Source organism: Hemicordylus capensis, chromosome 1 (genome assembly GCF_027244095.1).
Source record: "Hemicordylus capensis ecotype Gifberg chromosome 1, rHemCap1.1.pri, whole genome shotgun sequence".
NCBI lineage: Eukaryota > Metazoa > Chordata > Lepidosauria > Squamata > Cordylidae > Hemicordylus > Hemicordylus capensis.
In genome coordinates, this window is record NC_069657.1 from 136,883,449 (window position 1) to 136,899,882 (window position 16,434).

The 16,434-nt window shown below is 44.6% G+C and overlaps 1 protein-coding gene across 1 annotated transcript in view; it reads right to left on the reverse strand.

The window, feature by feature from the left end:
* LOC128340811 (ras-related and estrogen-regulated growth inhibitor-like) overlaps positions 1-16,086 on the reverse strand; it is a 40,701-nt gene extending 24,615 nt beyond the window's left edge. Inside the window, exon 1 of the mRNA XM_053286532.1 lies at positions 15,661-16,086. Coding sequence (XP_053142507.1) covers positions 15,661-15,757 — 97 coding nt within the window. The 5' untranslated portion in view covers positions 15,758-16,086. The remainder of the gene's footprint in view (positions 1-15,660) is intronic.
* Between the last annotated feature and the right edge of the window lie 348 nt (positions 16,087-16,434).

Consider the following 16,434-nt stretch of genomic DNA (forward strand, 5'->3'; position numbering starts at 1 on the left):
AGAGTAATCTAAAGGTTAATTAAAAATGAGGGCCATAAGGGTCATACTTCACAATTTTTAATTCACACATATGACTGCAATATTAGATGTCAACTTGCAGAGGAAGGTCAGCATCTCTTCTTATGAGTGAGACATTAATGGTTATCCGTGTCTTGGAAGTAGCTAGAAGGGGTGGAATCATGCAACAGCCCCCTCTGAACTCAGTGAGCTCAGTTTAGATACAGACATTGGCTCTCACACAGAGACACCTGCAGAATCTTTCCCTTGCTTTTAATACACATATTTATGAAATTGCCTCAATTACTGAAGCACCTTACACAATTCAAAAGCACTGGATTGCTCTTTAATTACAGATCTGGTTCACAATTCAACTCAGGCATACTAAGGGTATTCACATGACCTACCAGGCGGGTCGGAAGGCAGGGTTATGATTTGCACTGCACCAAGCAGTGAGGATCTCTGGAGGCTGGGACGATATCCCAGCCTCCGGATATCCCAGCCTCCAGATATCCCACAATGCACTGTACAATGAGTGCAGGGGACTGGGGGAATCCCCCAGGAGACAGGCGCTCCAGGCGCCCATCTCTGTGTATGCTCAGGCTGCAAGCAGCCCCAACCATGCACACAATCCTGGCCTTGGGGTTAAAGACACACGAGCACCCTTAACCGGCTGAAGGCTGGGCTACAAAGTGGGGTTAGGTGGGTGGGTAGCTCCGGGATATGTGTCGATCCCGGCGCTAAACATGAGCAGCCTAACCCAGGCTGGGTTGTCCTAGCCTGGGTTAGGCTGCTCGTGAGAACAGCCTTTCTGTAAACCTGCTTAAGCCCACAGTAAACATGTAAAAGTGAAGGAGAAAGAGGTGCCCCTAAAGAATTGAGCGCAAATCCCAGGAACAGCCAATTGTGCATCCCTGGTGAGTGCCTCCTTATTATTTAGGGATGCATATCTCCCCTTCTCATGTTATAGGCTTACTGCAAGTTACGCTGGTGAAACCTAGCTTTGATTTTCAAGCTTTAGTGGTAAAAGCAGGGTTTCAGAATGACATAGCTTTGGAAATTCCAAAGCACAGAAAGCAATTTGTGCCAGCATTTGAGACCAAGACAGTCAACACTTTGGTATTTGTTTTCTTTCAGTATTTGGGGAAAAATGTATTTATTTATAAAATGTTCTCTCTGCTTTGCCCTCTAATATGAAGATCCAGCATGACTAACAATAAAATGTTTGTATAAACAAATCTAAAATAAGATAATAATGTAAGAACATGAACAGAAAGTAAAACCATTAAAAAATAAACCATAGTACTTCTTTTGAAAATCTGAATCATCACAATTTTCCATTGGGCCACACCATCTATCTAAAAGGACTCAGGCCCTCCAGCATTCCCCTTAAATGGCAGATCACTTGCAGTGCTGCCACCAGCAGGGAAAGAGGGCATCATTAATCCAAGTCTAGGGCAAATGGTCCATTCTGGTCAGGGGGAAAGCCCAACCACAAGCTGCTGCCTCCGGAAGCCAATTCAGAGACAAGGGAAGGTGCAGATTTTCATATTGATGGTCAGGGGTAAAGAAATGTTGGCTTGGTTTATCAGCCAGACAAAATATTTTACTCATCAAGCTATGTTGGTACATTGCTCATCAGGACTTTTTTCACTCATCAGGCAGCATTTTTCACTAGTCACTGACTAGTAGACTAGTGGATTTCTGCAGCCCTGCTGATGAAGACGAAATAAAGATGAAACAAATCTCCCACAGTTCCAGCACCATACATTTTTGTACCATACCATTTAGTGCTATATTTGCACCAAAATATGGACTATTTGTTCTTTATTCACTCTGAGGGCTTGATAAAGCAGTAGAAGGGATCAAAAAGAAAATGATACCGGAGCAGTAAGAGTCAAGCATCATGTGAGGGAAGTTTCTAGAAAGCGCTATAACATACCAATACATGGTGTGCCTTACCACAAGTGCATAAAGCTAGATTATGAAACAACAAAATATAGCAGCCTATAATTATTTACATTTTTAAGGTCTTCAATGGTAAAGGGCAAGGCAGTTGAACAAATCAATCTGGAGTTCTGGGAAGTGCCTGCTTCGATAGCAGGAACTGGGCAGGCTCCCAAAGTTAAAGTGCATGGGTCTATATTAAGAAGGAAACCCAATTAAACTGATTAAAATTTTCAAGAACACAACAGAAGGCATCTTTATAAGGAAGAAGTTGAAGACAGGCATAGGTTCATGCAGAGACCAAGCACAACTACCCCATTTCTGTTCCTCTTGAAAGCCTTGCAATGAAGATACTTTAAAGGTATGGGCATTTACATATATTGAACACAAGACGGTTTGGGATAAATCAATCTGAAGAGCTTTTACAGAGTAGATCACTATATAAATGTCTACAAACTACTTGTTTACTTTGCTTATATTCCCTTCTTAGGAGCTCAGAGTAGGTGGGCGGCAGGGGGGAATCCTTGAAATATAAAAAAGCAAAAAATTAGATAAATTAAATTAAATTAAAAATCCAAAGCTAGTATTATACTCTGCTGCTGGATGGGGCAGCCACCAATCTAGATGGGTTTAAAAGGGGATTAGTCAAATTCAAGTGGGCTATCAGTGGCTACTAACCTGGATAACTGTATATTTCCATCAGGATCACAGGAGGCATGCCCCTGAATACCAGATGCTAGGGAGCACAAATGGGAGGGGGCATTGCCCTCTTCCCCCGACTTGAGAACTTCTCAGAGGCATATGGGGGGCTACTGCGTGAGCAGGATGCTAGACTAGATGGGCCTTTGGCCTGATCCAGCAGGGCTGTTCTTATGTTCCTAAAAGATAAAGTAACCTCATGCCTTCTTGAAAACTTTTAGAATGTTCAAAGGATCCCTTGTTATTAGATCAAACATGTGCCCTTGGGGTGGCCAGGTTGCAACTGGGAGAGTCCTTCTATACCTGTACATCTGCTACTGAACTAGGACTTAAGGCAGCTGCAGCATCTCCTGCTAATCCTTCTCAGTCATTTTTGACAGCTCCCCTTTCTCATCTGCTGTGCAATAGAGCTGGAACTCCAGCCAGCCAGACTCTCATAAATGCATGGTTAGGCAGGTACGGCTGTCCCAGGAGGGTTGCTGATCAGGAGAGGGGGTCAGCAGTAGGAAGCTCCCACATATAGTGTGGAATGAGGAGGATGCAAGTGGATCAGGCCGTGGGAGACCTGCTCACTGCAGCAGGAAGGGGTGTTATATTGGACAAAGTGAGCATACATGGGAAATAATGATGAGTAGGAAAAGCTACACCTGCCTAATCTCCTGGCAGTAACAGATCTGAAAGCAAAGGAGAACCCTCACACTGCAGCCCAGCAATTCCAAGTGCCTTCATCACGTGGCTCAAGATCTTGCTAATTCTTGCCAATGTATCTACCACCACCTGCAATACCAGCTGCAGGGGAGCAACAGCAAGAGAGAGGGCATGCACATACATACTGCTTGCCTGTGGGCTCCCCAGAGGCATCTGGTGGGCTACTGTATGAACGGGATGCTGGACTAGATGGGCCTTGTGCCTGATCCAGCAGGGCTGTTTTTATGTTCTTATGACAAGATTTAATCAAACAGAGGGATCTGAATCTTTAAATAGCTTTAAAATACCATGACATCCTCATCACAATTTTATCTCACAGTTTGTAATAACTACTACTGCATTTGAGTCCTATTAACAATATAACTTGAGTCTTCAAAGCAAGCCTCTAAACAGAATATCCCATCTCAAAAACTGCAGTATTTTAGGGGGCAAGTATACTAAAAGAAAAGGATAATACTCTCATTGGGTCAAGATTCTAATGTAAAAAAGAACTACCTTCTGAGTTGCATTACACTCACAGCTGTTGATTTATAGATAATAAACTAGTCTGTTTTTATTTTATTTTGAAATTTATATCCCCCAATCTAGTCCATAAACTGGCTCTCATGGTACCTTACAATTTCAAAACATACAATGAAATCAAGTATTGTTAAACAGCAGGTTGTTTTTATTCTGGAGCTTCCAAGAGAAATGCTCACCACACAAAACCAATGGTAAAACTCACATTGTTGCCACTTGCTCACACATTCACAAAAACCTTCCCACAGTCCAGCCAGAGGAGGAATGTGGGAAGACACACATTCTCCCCATGGATTCTTCATAAGGGTCACTAATGAAAGCAAATGAAAGCTCATAAAATAATCAAACATCCAGTGAATGTGTAGAGGTAGTGAAGTAGGATTCATTAATTCAGCCAAAGGGTGTTCAACTGTACACCTTCATGGTTCTCTCCGTACAATCTGGAGCCCTGTTTTTTCATCGTTTCTGATGATGTGGAGTGGTCCCTGTGTGCAGAATGTGTGTAGGTGCTGTACCATGTTGCCTGCTGTGAGATAAGTCAAAGCAATGCAGTTCAAGGTAAACGCAACTTTACATTGCGGCAACTGCCCAATTTAAACACCCAGACCTACCTTAGCCCAACACTGCATTCATTCTATGAAATTTTCTAGTACATGGGTGGCCAAACTGACGCTCCCCAGCTGCTATTGCACTACAACTCCCATCATCCCCAGCTGCAGTAAACTGGGAATAGGGATGATGAAAGTTGTAGTCCAACAACAGCTGGAGAGCCCCAGATTGGCCACCCCTATTCTAGTAGTTCTTAGATCTTTCCCTTTGACTACAGAATGTTGGCGATCCCTTCCTCGTGGGAAACCTGTTGCATGAAATACTGGTCATGTGACAACAGCATTCTTTTTTCAGTTTCCATCTGCTAATTCACCTTCTCCCCACCACCCCCAGGATCTCAGTTCCAATTATTCAGTATGAAGAGCCTTACACGTGGGACTCTGCTCAGTCTTGAAAGCCAGCAGCTGAGCAGGGGGCGGATGCCTGAGTATATGCACATGGGCTCTACCCACATGGAACATCTTGCTAGTTCAAGGCCTTATGATATTCAATAAGCTAGTATTAGTACCACACACAGGTGTGACCAATTATGATGCAGGCCAGAAGAGAAATATTTGCCTTTGTCCTGTGAAATTCCCTTGACTTTGAAATTTACCCTGCTGGCCTTCTCTAAAGTGTCAACAATCTCTAGGGAGGTATGTTACAGAGCACATGCTAGTAATTTTTTTAATTTATGGCCATTGACCAAATATAAAGCCAAAAATTACAAAGATTACTATGACAGAGCGCAGATATCACAGTAGCGATTGGAGCAGTACCAAGTCATCATCACAGCAGTCTTATAAACAGTCCAAGCTCCCTTTTGAACCAGTCAGGAAGCTGCACACCCTAATGGTCATATAATAAAATGTTGGTACAATATAGGAGATAGAGGAATCATTATCCGCAAGTAAAAACTTAACTAAAAAATCATCAGGGTGTCCAGGAAATCTAATCAATAGGGGTAAAATCAAACGGTGCCTAATATCCCGATAAAAGCTACAATTCAGTAAAACATGCAAAGCATGTGTATAGGGGGTGTAAAGGAAATGGGGATTTGCAAAAGCTACATATGGGATATATTAGTGTTGTAGATTGCCTCCTTTTGTGGTGGTCAGGACGCTGCTATTACTGTGTTACCCTCAGTGTGAATTGCATCTTTAAATAAAGATTTTGATCTCTCACATTCTGAAATAGGCCTTCTTCTCATATTTAGATATCAAAATCAAAATGCACAGGCCTCCACTAAATTATTAACCCTACTTTTTCAACACTCCAAATTAAAATGGCCCTTTCCCCACCAACGTCAAATAAAGTAACCTGCCAACTTAAGAACTCAACTTACTATGGAACACCACAGGGAGATTTTATCTATTTATTTATTTATTTGATTTCTATACCGCCCTTCCAAAAATGGCTCAGGGCGGTTTACACAGAGAAATAATAAATAAGTAAGATAGATCCCTGTCCCCAAATGTCTCACAATCTAAAAAGAAACATAAGATAGACACCAGCAACAGTCACTGGAGGTACTGTGCCAGGGGTGGATAGGGTCAGTTACTCTCCCCCTGCTAAATAAAGAGAATAACCACATTAAAAGCTGCCCCTTTGCCAAGTTAGCAGGGATATGCAATTTTCTTACAGCATCTCCAGCCAAAGCACAAGCCCTACACCGGCTGAGATTACAGAAGCTACATCCTCTCTGCAGTGACTGTGAAGAGTCCTTCCTTTCTGGAGTGGACAAAATTAATTGGGAAGGAGTGTTCTTTGAAACCTAATGCCTAAAAGATGGCTGTAGTTTCATCCCCAGCATGTTTCTTCACTTTCACAAGGAAATCTTATATTGAAAGTAGACTGACTGGCGCTTGCCCTCCATACCACCCAGCCTTTGGCTAAGTTGTTGTGATAAACAACATTTCACTTTCGCTTGAACATTTAACATTTTAGCTTCTCATGGACGAGGGAAAACAATCAACCATAACATGTTGGCAAGCTGTGGTATTCTTATGAGGAAAATGAAGTATCAGTTGGACTGTTAAAACTGTCACACAGGTCCAGAGTCTGGACCAAAAAAGGTTATGTACTCTTGCCAGGGTAGAAGAAAACTAATAAGGGAGAATTGTGAGGAATTGTGGGCCAGAGAACCAAGGCAGCAATTAGTCTAAATAGACCATAAGAAAAGCTGTAATTTCTTGTGTTGACTTGGACAAAACAACCAAATCTTTAGTTGCATACCTTTCAATTTAACTTGAATTGCCAGACCTAGAAAAGGCTTAGAAAAGGACACGTCAACAGGCTATATTTATTTTTCTAGACACAGATTTCCGCTCTACACCTCTGCTATGTATTCTTTTTATAATGTTACTAGAGTAGTGTGAACAGGTTCACACAGAGACTACTTTGTTGCACAATCTCAGTCGGCAACTAGTATAAGGAAAGACTGCCATTTGAAACAACTGCGTTGAGGTAAACGTTGAGGTGAGTGAGATAGGGGCCCTGCATTAGACCGAGATGGCAGCCTGTACTTAAACCTCATTTTTTTAGCAGGTAAATATTATCTCAGAATACATGACCATACCTTATATTTCAATAGTGCTTTAATGTTAAAAACATTTCACACACGTTATTTTAGCAGTCCTCACAACAACCCTGTAAGGTAGTAGCAGCAGCTTTGTATTACAGGTGAGGGGGCTGGAGTTGAGAGAAAATGGCCTGCATATAGCCTACATTAACTCTCTGTATCCTTCGTAAACACAGAATCTTATAATATCCAAATCTTTCACTTCCCCAATGCTATGGTAAGATATATTTCCTTCTATTGCTTCCGGAGATACAAGTAGAATAAAATATATCCTTATAAGGAAGGTGGCATGATGTCACAGTTTTTAGAAAGAAAGTAAAATCTTGGCTTTTTACCCAGGCTTTTAAATGAGTGTTTTGTTTGCTGCTGCTTTCTGTCTTATGGTTATATTGCACATGTCTTTAAAATTTTTTAAAACTTTTAATTAAATTTGTATTTTTATATTCCATTTTAATTCTTATTGTGCAGTTTTATGGTTGTTGTTGTTATTATTATTGTTAAATGTTTTGTAAACTGCCTTGAGATTATTTTAATGAAAGGCAGTATAAAAATTTAACAATCAATCAATCAAATTATGTTCACAAAGAAAAGACCGATACATTCCCAACAAGCATTCTTCACCTGCACACAGATAACTTCACAGCAATTTGCCACTAATATGTTTAACTTGTAAGCCAGCCTGAGGCTTTGGTAGAAGTCAGGGAAGAAAATCTTAAAATAAAACAAACAAACAAACAAACAAACAAACAAAGAGTGGTACAGGTTAAAGAGACTGAGAGCATCACTATCACTATGAGCTGTGGAACAGTGGCATATTTCCCAGGACCATCATGTCATTTGGTTTCCACTGCATATTGTACCTCAGAAAAGTGAAGTGACTTACTGACTTATATAAGGTATTTAGCGACTGGACATGTGACAGAACTCTGACATACAACTTCCAGCTTCAGCACCACCTGCTGTCTCCCAGTCCACAAACTAGGAAAATTTGTAAAAATATGATTAAATAGGTAGGTATAAAAATCAGTCAACTTTAAGAAAAATGCACTATAATCAAGAATATTTGCTTTGTTTAACTGATTGGAAATAGTTAGCTATTGACAGAATCTACATTTTAATGAAGCTTCTAACATTCATATTTTTAGGAAAACAAGCAAAACAGGGCTTTGTTTCAAATATTATGTTTACATATTCATGCATATATGGTACATTCCAAGCATGAATATGTAAACATATACATTTCAAGTATTTTATTATATTAATACATTCAGTTATAGTGGCCAACATCCTGACTAACAAAGCGCAAGTGCTACCTGAGAAGAGCCAGTGCTGCAGATGAGTTCAGCTAATGCAGCCCTGGCACCCACCTAAGGGGTGGGGGAGCAAATTTCAACCATCTCCCCTTCCCCTGGAAGCACTGAGCCGCATGAAAATATGTCCCTGAGGGTCATGCAGTTCTCAGGGACATATTTTCAGGTGGCACAGATCTCCAGGGGAAGAAAAGGTTATTGGAATCCCACCTGTGCTGTGTTTCTCTGGAACTCAGCAGCAGACTGGCACTTCTCACATAGCACCCATGCTTCATAAATCATTATATCAGCCAATATAAGCACATTATACTGTATGTATGTATGTATGTATGTAGACTGGCTGACATACCATGCAAAGGTATGTCAGCCCAGTGACACTGCATATATAGTTGTGCAAATGACAACACATAAGAGGAAGATGATTATTTCCAATGAACTTACTCTTATGTAACATCCTTTATGTGCATGCAATGTTACTGGACTGATGTACCTTTGTACAGTATATCAGCCAATATAACTCAATGTAAATGATGTAATATCAATGTATTCAAGTATTCTATATCAAGTGAAGTTTTCTATGTAGCAATTTTAAGCAATTTTATAATAAGGAGTCAACAATGAGAATTTGTCTTGTGCTTTCATGCAGTGGAAACGTAAGATAAAAATAAATATAAAATGAAAAATCAATAAATAACATGCTGAATCTGGGATAATATTCAAGCTCTGTACTGAATAGGAAACTCATTAAGTTATTAATCATGTAAGGCAGAATAGACCCCCACCCCCTGGGCTATTTCACACTAGCATGTTTTTCATTTGATTTCTCATCACTTAATGCACACAACTGAAGGCATTGTCTCTAAGATGATGTTAAAGTTCTATCTGCATCTTAGAACTGTGATAAATAATTTACACATGCAAGTTACCACCTGATTCTTATGTAAAGAACTTACAAGTGTGTGGGGCTCATCTGTGATAGCTCATCTGTTAAAGGAAGTGCATAACCTTCTAAGCAACCCAGGTTTTGCATATTCTCAACAAGGCTAGATCTTTTACTCATTACCAGGGGACAAGCAGTCAGTATGTGAATCCATGTAAGATTTTATTCTACCTTCTGTTTACGAGCCTGCAAGATACACAGTTCAACTCAAACATACACAGAATCAGCTTTTGGGACTGTGATAGCTTGACAGGCATTGGAGTCTGGCAATTTCAGGCAATAGCTAGCTAGCATCATGCCCCCAATTCCAAATGAAATCAGAGTGAGACCCATCAAACTCACAAATGCACACCTGGAGGTAGCTGTTCTTCTAAAAGGCATTGCTCTGCAGCATGGCTTTGAACAGCTTGTTAAATAAAATAGAAAAACCGATTACCTGACATTCTGACATTATTACAGGACCATTTGTTTTCTTTGTTGAAAGTCTGGCCAACTTAATCACTGTGAATGAGCAGCATTTGTGTTTCTTAATGCTTGTGGATGGTTTCCTGAATGGACAATTTACTTACAGGGCTAGGACCTGGGATGAGTGCTCTGTGGATGTATATTTGTGAGAGCAACAGCCAGTTTAAAGCTTGGAGGGGGGTGGGAAGCTGAGAGCTTCCTGCCGGTGGCTACTGAAGCTGGGAGTGAAGCCTTGAGGGAGCTACACATGTTGATCTCTGGGGATCTGGTGCTTGTTTTTAGGAGCCTTCTTCCTTACACAATGTAAGAAAAGAAATGGTACAAAGACAGGGTTATGTCTCCAGCATTTTTCCATCCCAAACTGGTAGTCTTGCCTTTGGAACTTTTCACCATTCAGGAAAAGGGGAATCCATTAATACGGACCATGTCAGAGTGGGCTATTGTTTCCTTTGAGAGAAACTGATTAAAACTGAAGCCAAGATGGAAGGAGCAGCACTCCTAGCAGAAATTAAGGCAGTCATGAGGGAGAGCCTAGAAGTGGTGTGTCAAGAGATGAAAGTATGTTTGATAAGCAGCTCTCAGGGATTAGGCTGACCTGGACACCTAACTGCAGAGCATTTAGTCACGAATGTCTGTGTAAGTCCATAAGAGTGAGGCCTTGGACTGGAATGCTGCAGTCAGAAGCTAGGAATCAACTAAAAACTGCCGGATAAGAAAGAGAAATCTGGAGGATAAGACCCAGGAATGGTAATGATGCTGGAAAATGAATCTGCAGGAGTTGAAAGAAGAGAAGGTGTATCCCACACAGGAACAGAGAGGAAAACTGGCTGAAGTCCACAGTCATGAGTGAGCTACAAGTTCCTAAAAGGAACTTCATCGGCTCTTGCCTGTGGGTTTCCCAGAGGCATCAGACGGGCCACTTTGTAAAACAGGATGCTGGACTAGATGGGCCTTGGGCCTGATCCAGCAGGGCTGTTCTTATATCCCTTGAAGTTCTTAGTGGGTGGGATTAGTTCAGGGGTATAGCTATAATTGAGCGGATGGGTTCAAAGAACCCAGGAACACCACCCCCGAGTTCCTGAGGGCCCCCCTCTACCCCTCCCTATCTTCTTCATTATCTCCCTCACTCCAAGGGGCCGCTGGAGAGAGGGGTGAACATGGGCCCCCTCTCCCCAATCTATGCCCCTGGATTAGTTCTTTATAGCAGATGTTCCCCACTGGCAGGCCTCAACTGTGAGGGTAATCAAGAAGGCTATGCATTATGGAGACAAAGCAGACCAGGAAGCCTCTCTATGCTTGAGATTGTGCCCAATATAAGCAAATAACTTGACGGACAGAACAGGAAATCACTGGCTGTCAACCTGAGAGGGCTAGTCATGAAGGGACAACACAATTTATTTCCAGACTAAGGTTCATCCAAGACCTATTCAATCTGAAGATTGGATCAGACTTATTCATTCTACAGGCTGGACCAGAGCATCAGTCTGAGTGGCCCAGGAACCAGTTCAAGAGTGGCAGGAAGAGGAAGAAAGATGGAGCTTGCCACAGCCTAAAGCACATTTGAGGAGGTTTAGACCTGGCAGGTCAAAATGCAGGCAATAGAAGCAAGGGATCACTTTGCTGAGAGGGAATATGGTTGGAGCTTTCAAGTGATCCTCATAGAACTGTGCCTAGAGATTTTTCTTTGCCCAGCACAAGGAAGCACTACAGATGTGGAGACCTCCCTTGCGGCCTCTGGATGAGGAGAAATGCAGCTTGTTAGGGGAAGTAATATGGGCTGTGTTTAAAACGAAATGTGATAACTTCCATATAGTAGGGGAGCTCAGAGGATGGGACATCTGAAAAAATGCAGACCTCTTTCAGATGGTACAAAGAACAAGCATAATAGAAGATTCCTTTTGTGAACTAAAAATGTTTTGCTCGGGGATGCAGCTCTAATGGTGCAGCATGGCATTCTCTGCACCTCTGACCTACTCCCTGTTAGTATAACTTCATGTGGCGGGGGGCGGGACTTCATCACTGGGGGAAGGGCTAGATATGTTCACTGAAATTCTAATTTGTGCTTCCGCAACAGCAAGGATGTCATTGGGGTGCCTATTTTCATGTAAGCAAGCATAGCCAGGGGACCAGGGAAATAGGAAATAGCTATGTGTAAGGACTTAATATTGCCCTTTTGTTTTGTCAGAATTGATGGATGTAGGGATGCTCCACCCGCCAAATAAAAAGAAAACATTCATTGGTGATGGAGAAATATATTTGCAATATGTGAATAGCCAGCCACGCCATGAACCTGCTTATACATGCTTAGTTTTTAGTTAACCTGATCCCACTGTCATTTACTAAGGAACTCTCGGAGCTGTGAGCATTTAAAGTCAACTTGTCAAGCCTTTTCAGGAGTGGGGGGAGGCATGTTGTTGTGAGTTTGGCTGGACTGATCCTTGTGAATGAGTTATCAGGGACCTGTTGTTTTCACTTGTGTGGCTGGCTTCCTGAATGGGGAGGTAGGTCATCCATTCAGGCCTGGAAAGAGTGTTTTGCAGGTGAGTGTGTATTAATGTGTGGGAGAGAAAGAGAGAAAAACAGCCCTGCCTGGAGACAGAGAAAGGAAGAGCTGTGAGTTTCTATCCGGAAATTGAGGACACAGTCTTGGGGGTTGGAGAGATTGCCCCCAGCGGGTATCTGGGATTTGGTGCTTGTTTAGGAGTCTGCTGGCTTCCACTACACTCTGCTGATACATTTGTAAATGAATACTGCAAGTAAATAAATATTATAGCAAACATTACAAATACAGCCTCTAATGCTCTGTCATCCAAAGGAAACAAAACCCCGTGGTGCTGACCCTGGAACTTTCCACCACTGGGGAAGTGGAGCATGCACAGCACTCCTTTAGGATTCAGGGGAAATCCATCTAATGGCAAATTTGTATATGTATGATGTAGGAGGAAGAACCTTTGTATCCTTTCAACTTGTCAAGTTCCTGGGGATGTGGACCTTTGGATGAAAGTTGCTTTGTAAATGCAAAAAGGCATTAAGGGTGGGGGGAGAAAACAAAGCATGAGCTGTGTAGCTCCTCCTTTTGATCTCCTCCCATGCTTAACATATGAAAGAGGCTGGAAAGGAGGTCATTTTCCTTCTCCTTTCTCTACATATGCTTTTAAGGCTATTTAGATGTTAATAAAGGGGGCAGGTTTTGTGGGAGGAAGCTTGGCAACCATTAGATCAAGTGGAGAGAGTGCTTAATAAGGATGTGGAAGGTCCAAGTTCAGATCCCTCCACAGTTACTAAGCTTATTGGGTTATCTCACATTTTCCATTCTCACTTCACAGGCACAAGTTGTGAGAATACACAGCAGCATAGTGCAGTGACAGTATGTCTAACTTGGAGAGGAGAGGAGAGGAGAGGAGAGGAGAGGAGAGGAGAGCTGGTCTTGTGGTAGCAAGCATGACTTGTCCCCTTAGCTAAGCAGGGTCTGCCCTGGTTGCATCTGAATGGGAGACTAGAAGTGTGAGCACCGTAAGATATTCCCCTCAGGGGATGGAGCAGCTCTGGGAAGAGCAGAAGGTTTCAAGTTCCCTCCCTGGCTTCTCCAAGATAGGTCTGAGAGAGATTCCTGCCTGCAACCTTGGAGAAGCCGCTGCCAGTCTGTGTAAATACTGAGCTAGATAGACCAATGGTCTGACTCAGTATATGGCAGTTTCCTATGTCCCTATGTGAGACCAGGGTTCAAATCCCTGCTTAGACGAAGCTCACTGGGTGAACTTGGCCAGTCACTCTCTCAATTTATGCTATCTGGCAGAGTTGTTGTGAAGATTATTATTATTATTTTGCATTTATATTCCGCTCTTCCTCCAAGGAGCCCAGAGCGGTGTACTACATACTTAAGTTTCTCCTCACAACAACCCTGTGAAGTAGGTTAGGCTGAGAGAGAAGTGACTGGCCCAGAGTCACCCAGCTAGTATCATGGCTGAATGGGGATTTGAACTCGGGTCTCCCCGGTCCTGGTCCAGCACTCTAACCACTACGCCACGCTGGCACACACCATGTATGCTGCCCTGAGCTCCTTGGAAGTAGAGTGGGGTTAAAATGCAGCATTACAAGTAAATAAGAATGGGAAAGCTATAGGAGAAGTGGTCAGAAGACCAACCATTGTCCACTGGTAGACCTCTCTACCTACCAATTTCTATTGGACACACCAGTACAGATGGTCCAATAGAATGGGAGACTAGAAGTGTGAGCACCGTAAGATATTCCCCTCAGGGGATGGAGCAGCTCTGGGAAGAGCAGAAGGTTTCAAGTTCCCTCCCTGGCTTCTCCAAGATAGGTCTGAGAGAGATTCCTGCCTGCAACCTTGGAGAAGCCGCTGCCAGTCTGTGTAAATACTGAGCTTCTTATTGCAAAGAAAGCTGGGGTAAGTAGACTGCAGCATTAAGTCTGATTCAACACCAGAACTTCTTATGTTCTCAGGAGTGCATGCTCAGGATCATCTAACATGGTATGCCTTACATTTGAAAAATTAGCCCCTTTGCTATGCAAACTGCATTGTGATCTTTCTGTTGAAAAGTAGTATAAAATATTCCTTAATAATAGTAATAAACACATGAACACACACCATGAGGATTCTTATAAAGGACAACAAACCAGAGCAAGCTGAAGTCAGCTCACCGCATGAGTGATACAGCTCTTGCCTCATAATCAGGAATAGATTCAGAGCAGCTCCACACACTATTGGCGATGGTCATGTTTACACTAGCGTTTCCCACACCAGATATGTGTCCTCTTTGCCCCTCTCTTTAGAACAGGGCTCCCTGATGCAGGTGCTCAAGGGTTGCGGCAGGGGTGTAGCTATGATTGAGCAGATGAGTTCAAAGAACCCAGCCCCCCCCCGAGCTCCTGAGGGCCCCCCCAGCTCCACCTCTCCTATCTTCTTCATTATCTCCTTCACTCCAAGGGGCTGTCAAAAAGAGGGGTGAACACAGGCCCCCTCTCCCCTAGCTATGCCCCTGGGTTGGGGGCATGACATGTCTGTCGTCATGCTGGCTATTGGAACCACTAGATAAACGTAGCACACACAATGGCCCTGCAAGGCCGGACTGGAGGCAATGAGAGAATGGTGGAATGTATGTGGGGAGGGTGCCGGGTTTTGAGCAGAATGGGTGCTGAAGGGTGGGAGTATTCACTGCTGCCGAGAGCGGCGGGGCTCAGGGGTGCCCTGCGGGTGGGGCCAGTGGGGCGCCCCGGGAATATGCCCTGCTGCCCTGTGGGCCAGTCTGAGCCTGTCAGGCCCTGTGAAGTGCGGAGATGTCCTGTCCTCACACAGTGAACTGCCCAGGGGAAGGGGTCACAGGGCCAGTGTGACAGCTATTGCTTAGGCATCCTTCTCCACCCACCCCCTACCATGGCCATTTTATTTCCAGATAGATAAACGGAGAGCTTAATGGAAAGTGGGAGGGGAGGGTATCTCTTGTTCCTTCCTGGTGGCTCAATCTGAGGATTTTTCAGGGAAGGGGCGCTTGGAAAAAAAAGAGGGCTGTAGCTCTTCAATCCACACCACCAGGCGTTCCTTCTGGCGGTAGGATCTGTCATCCTGGAGGAAGGTTTCACCCGGGCTGGAAAGTTTCCCTTTCCCCATTCAGTTTGGGCAAGTCATGGGAATGCTGCCTGCGATGGGAGATCGCCTCCAGATGGGGAGCGAGAAATGCCAGTACTGTTGTACAAGGGCAAGTCAGTCCTTCGCGCGAACACGGACTAGGAAACCCCCTCGAGGGAGGAGGAGAAGCGGCGGCGGGGAGGGGATTTCGAGAGCAAAGCCGCCTGCCTCCCCCCACCGCGCAACTTTCGCTTGCCTCCTGCTGCTAAATGCCCCCCCAGCCCTGCCCCCCAGGAAGTAGGGGAGGGGAAGCCAGTACCTGTTTTCCCCACCGCGCCTTGTCCCAGCACCACCAGCCTCAGGGTCCGGGTTGGGTTCAGGCTCACGGATCGGCGCAGGGGCCGCGGGAAGCTCATGGTGAGGAGGAGGAGGAGGAGGAGGAGGAGAAGGATTCAGGCGGCGCTCAGTGGGCAGCTCGACGACGGGCAAAGTGCAGCCAGCAGCCCCATGCGCCTCGCCTTCAGCTCCCCCGGTCCTCTTCTCCACTCCAGGGCGGGCGACGCTGATGAGGAGGGAAGAGGCGAGCTCCGCCCAAGAGGGGCTGTGCTGCTGCTGCTGCTGCTGCCCGCTCTTCCGAGGAGGATCACAGATGCACTTCCAAGGGGGGGGAGGGGGACCCTGCCCTGGGGACAACCTCTTAGAAAGACTGAGCCGAGTTCTTGCGGCACGTGTTTCCGTGGGAGCGTGAAGCCCCCAGCCAGGGAGCCCTCCCTGCAAAAACTCCCACTGGGAAGGAGCGGGTGACCCGGGGTGGGGGGCGGCTGACCTCGCACCCTTCCCCGGGCGGGGGGAGTGACATCATCAGAAAGGGGAGCTCTGCTCTGCTCTGGCAGCAGCCCATCTCTTGGCGGCGGCTGCCAAGAGCTGCCCCCGCTCCGGACCGCACACACGATCTGAGCTCGCCAGAAGACCCGCCGCGGCTGCGAAGTTCTGCAAAGAGAGCTGGTGCGTGTGCGCCGCCATCTAGCAGCATAAAAGAGCGAGAGGCCGGCGGCTCGCTTCCTTCGCGCACTTGCTTGCAGGGTCATGTCTC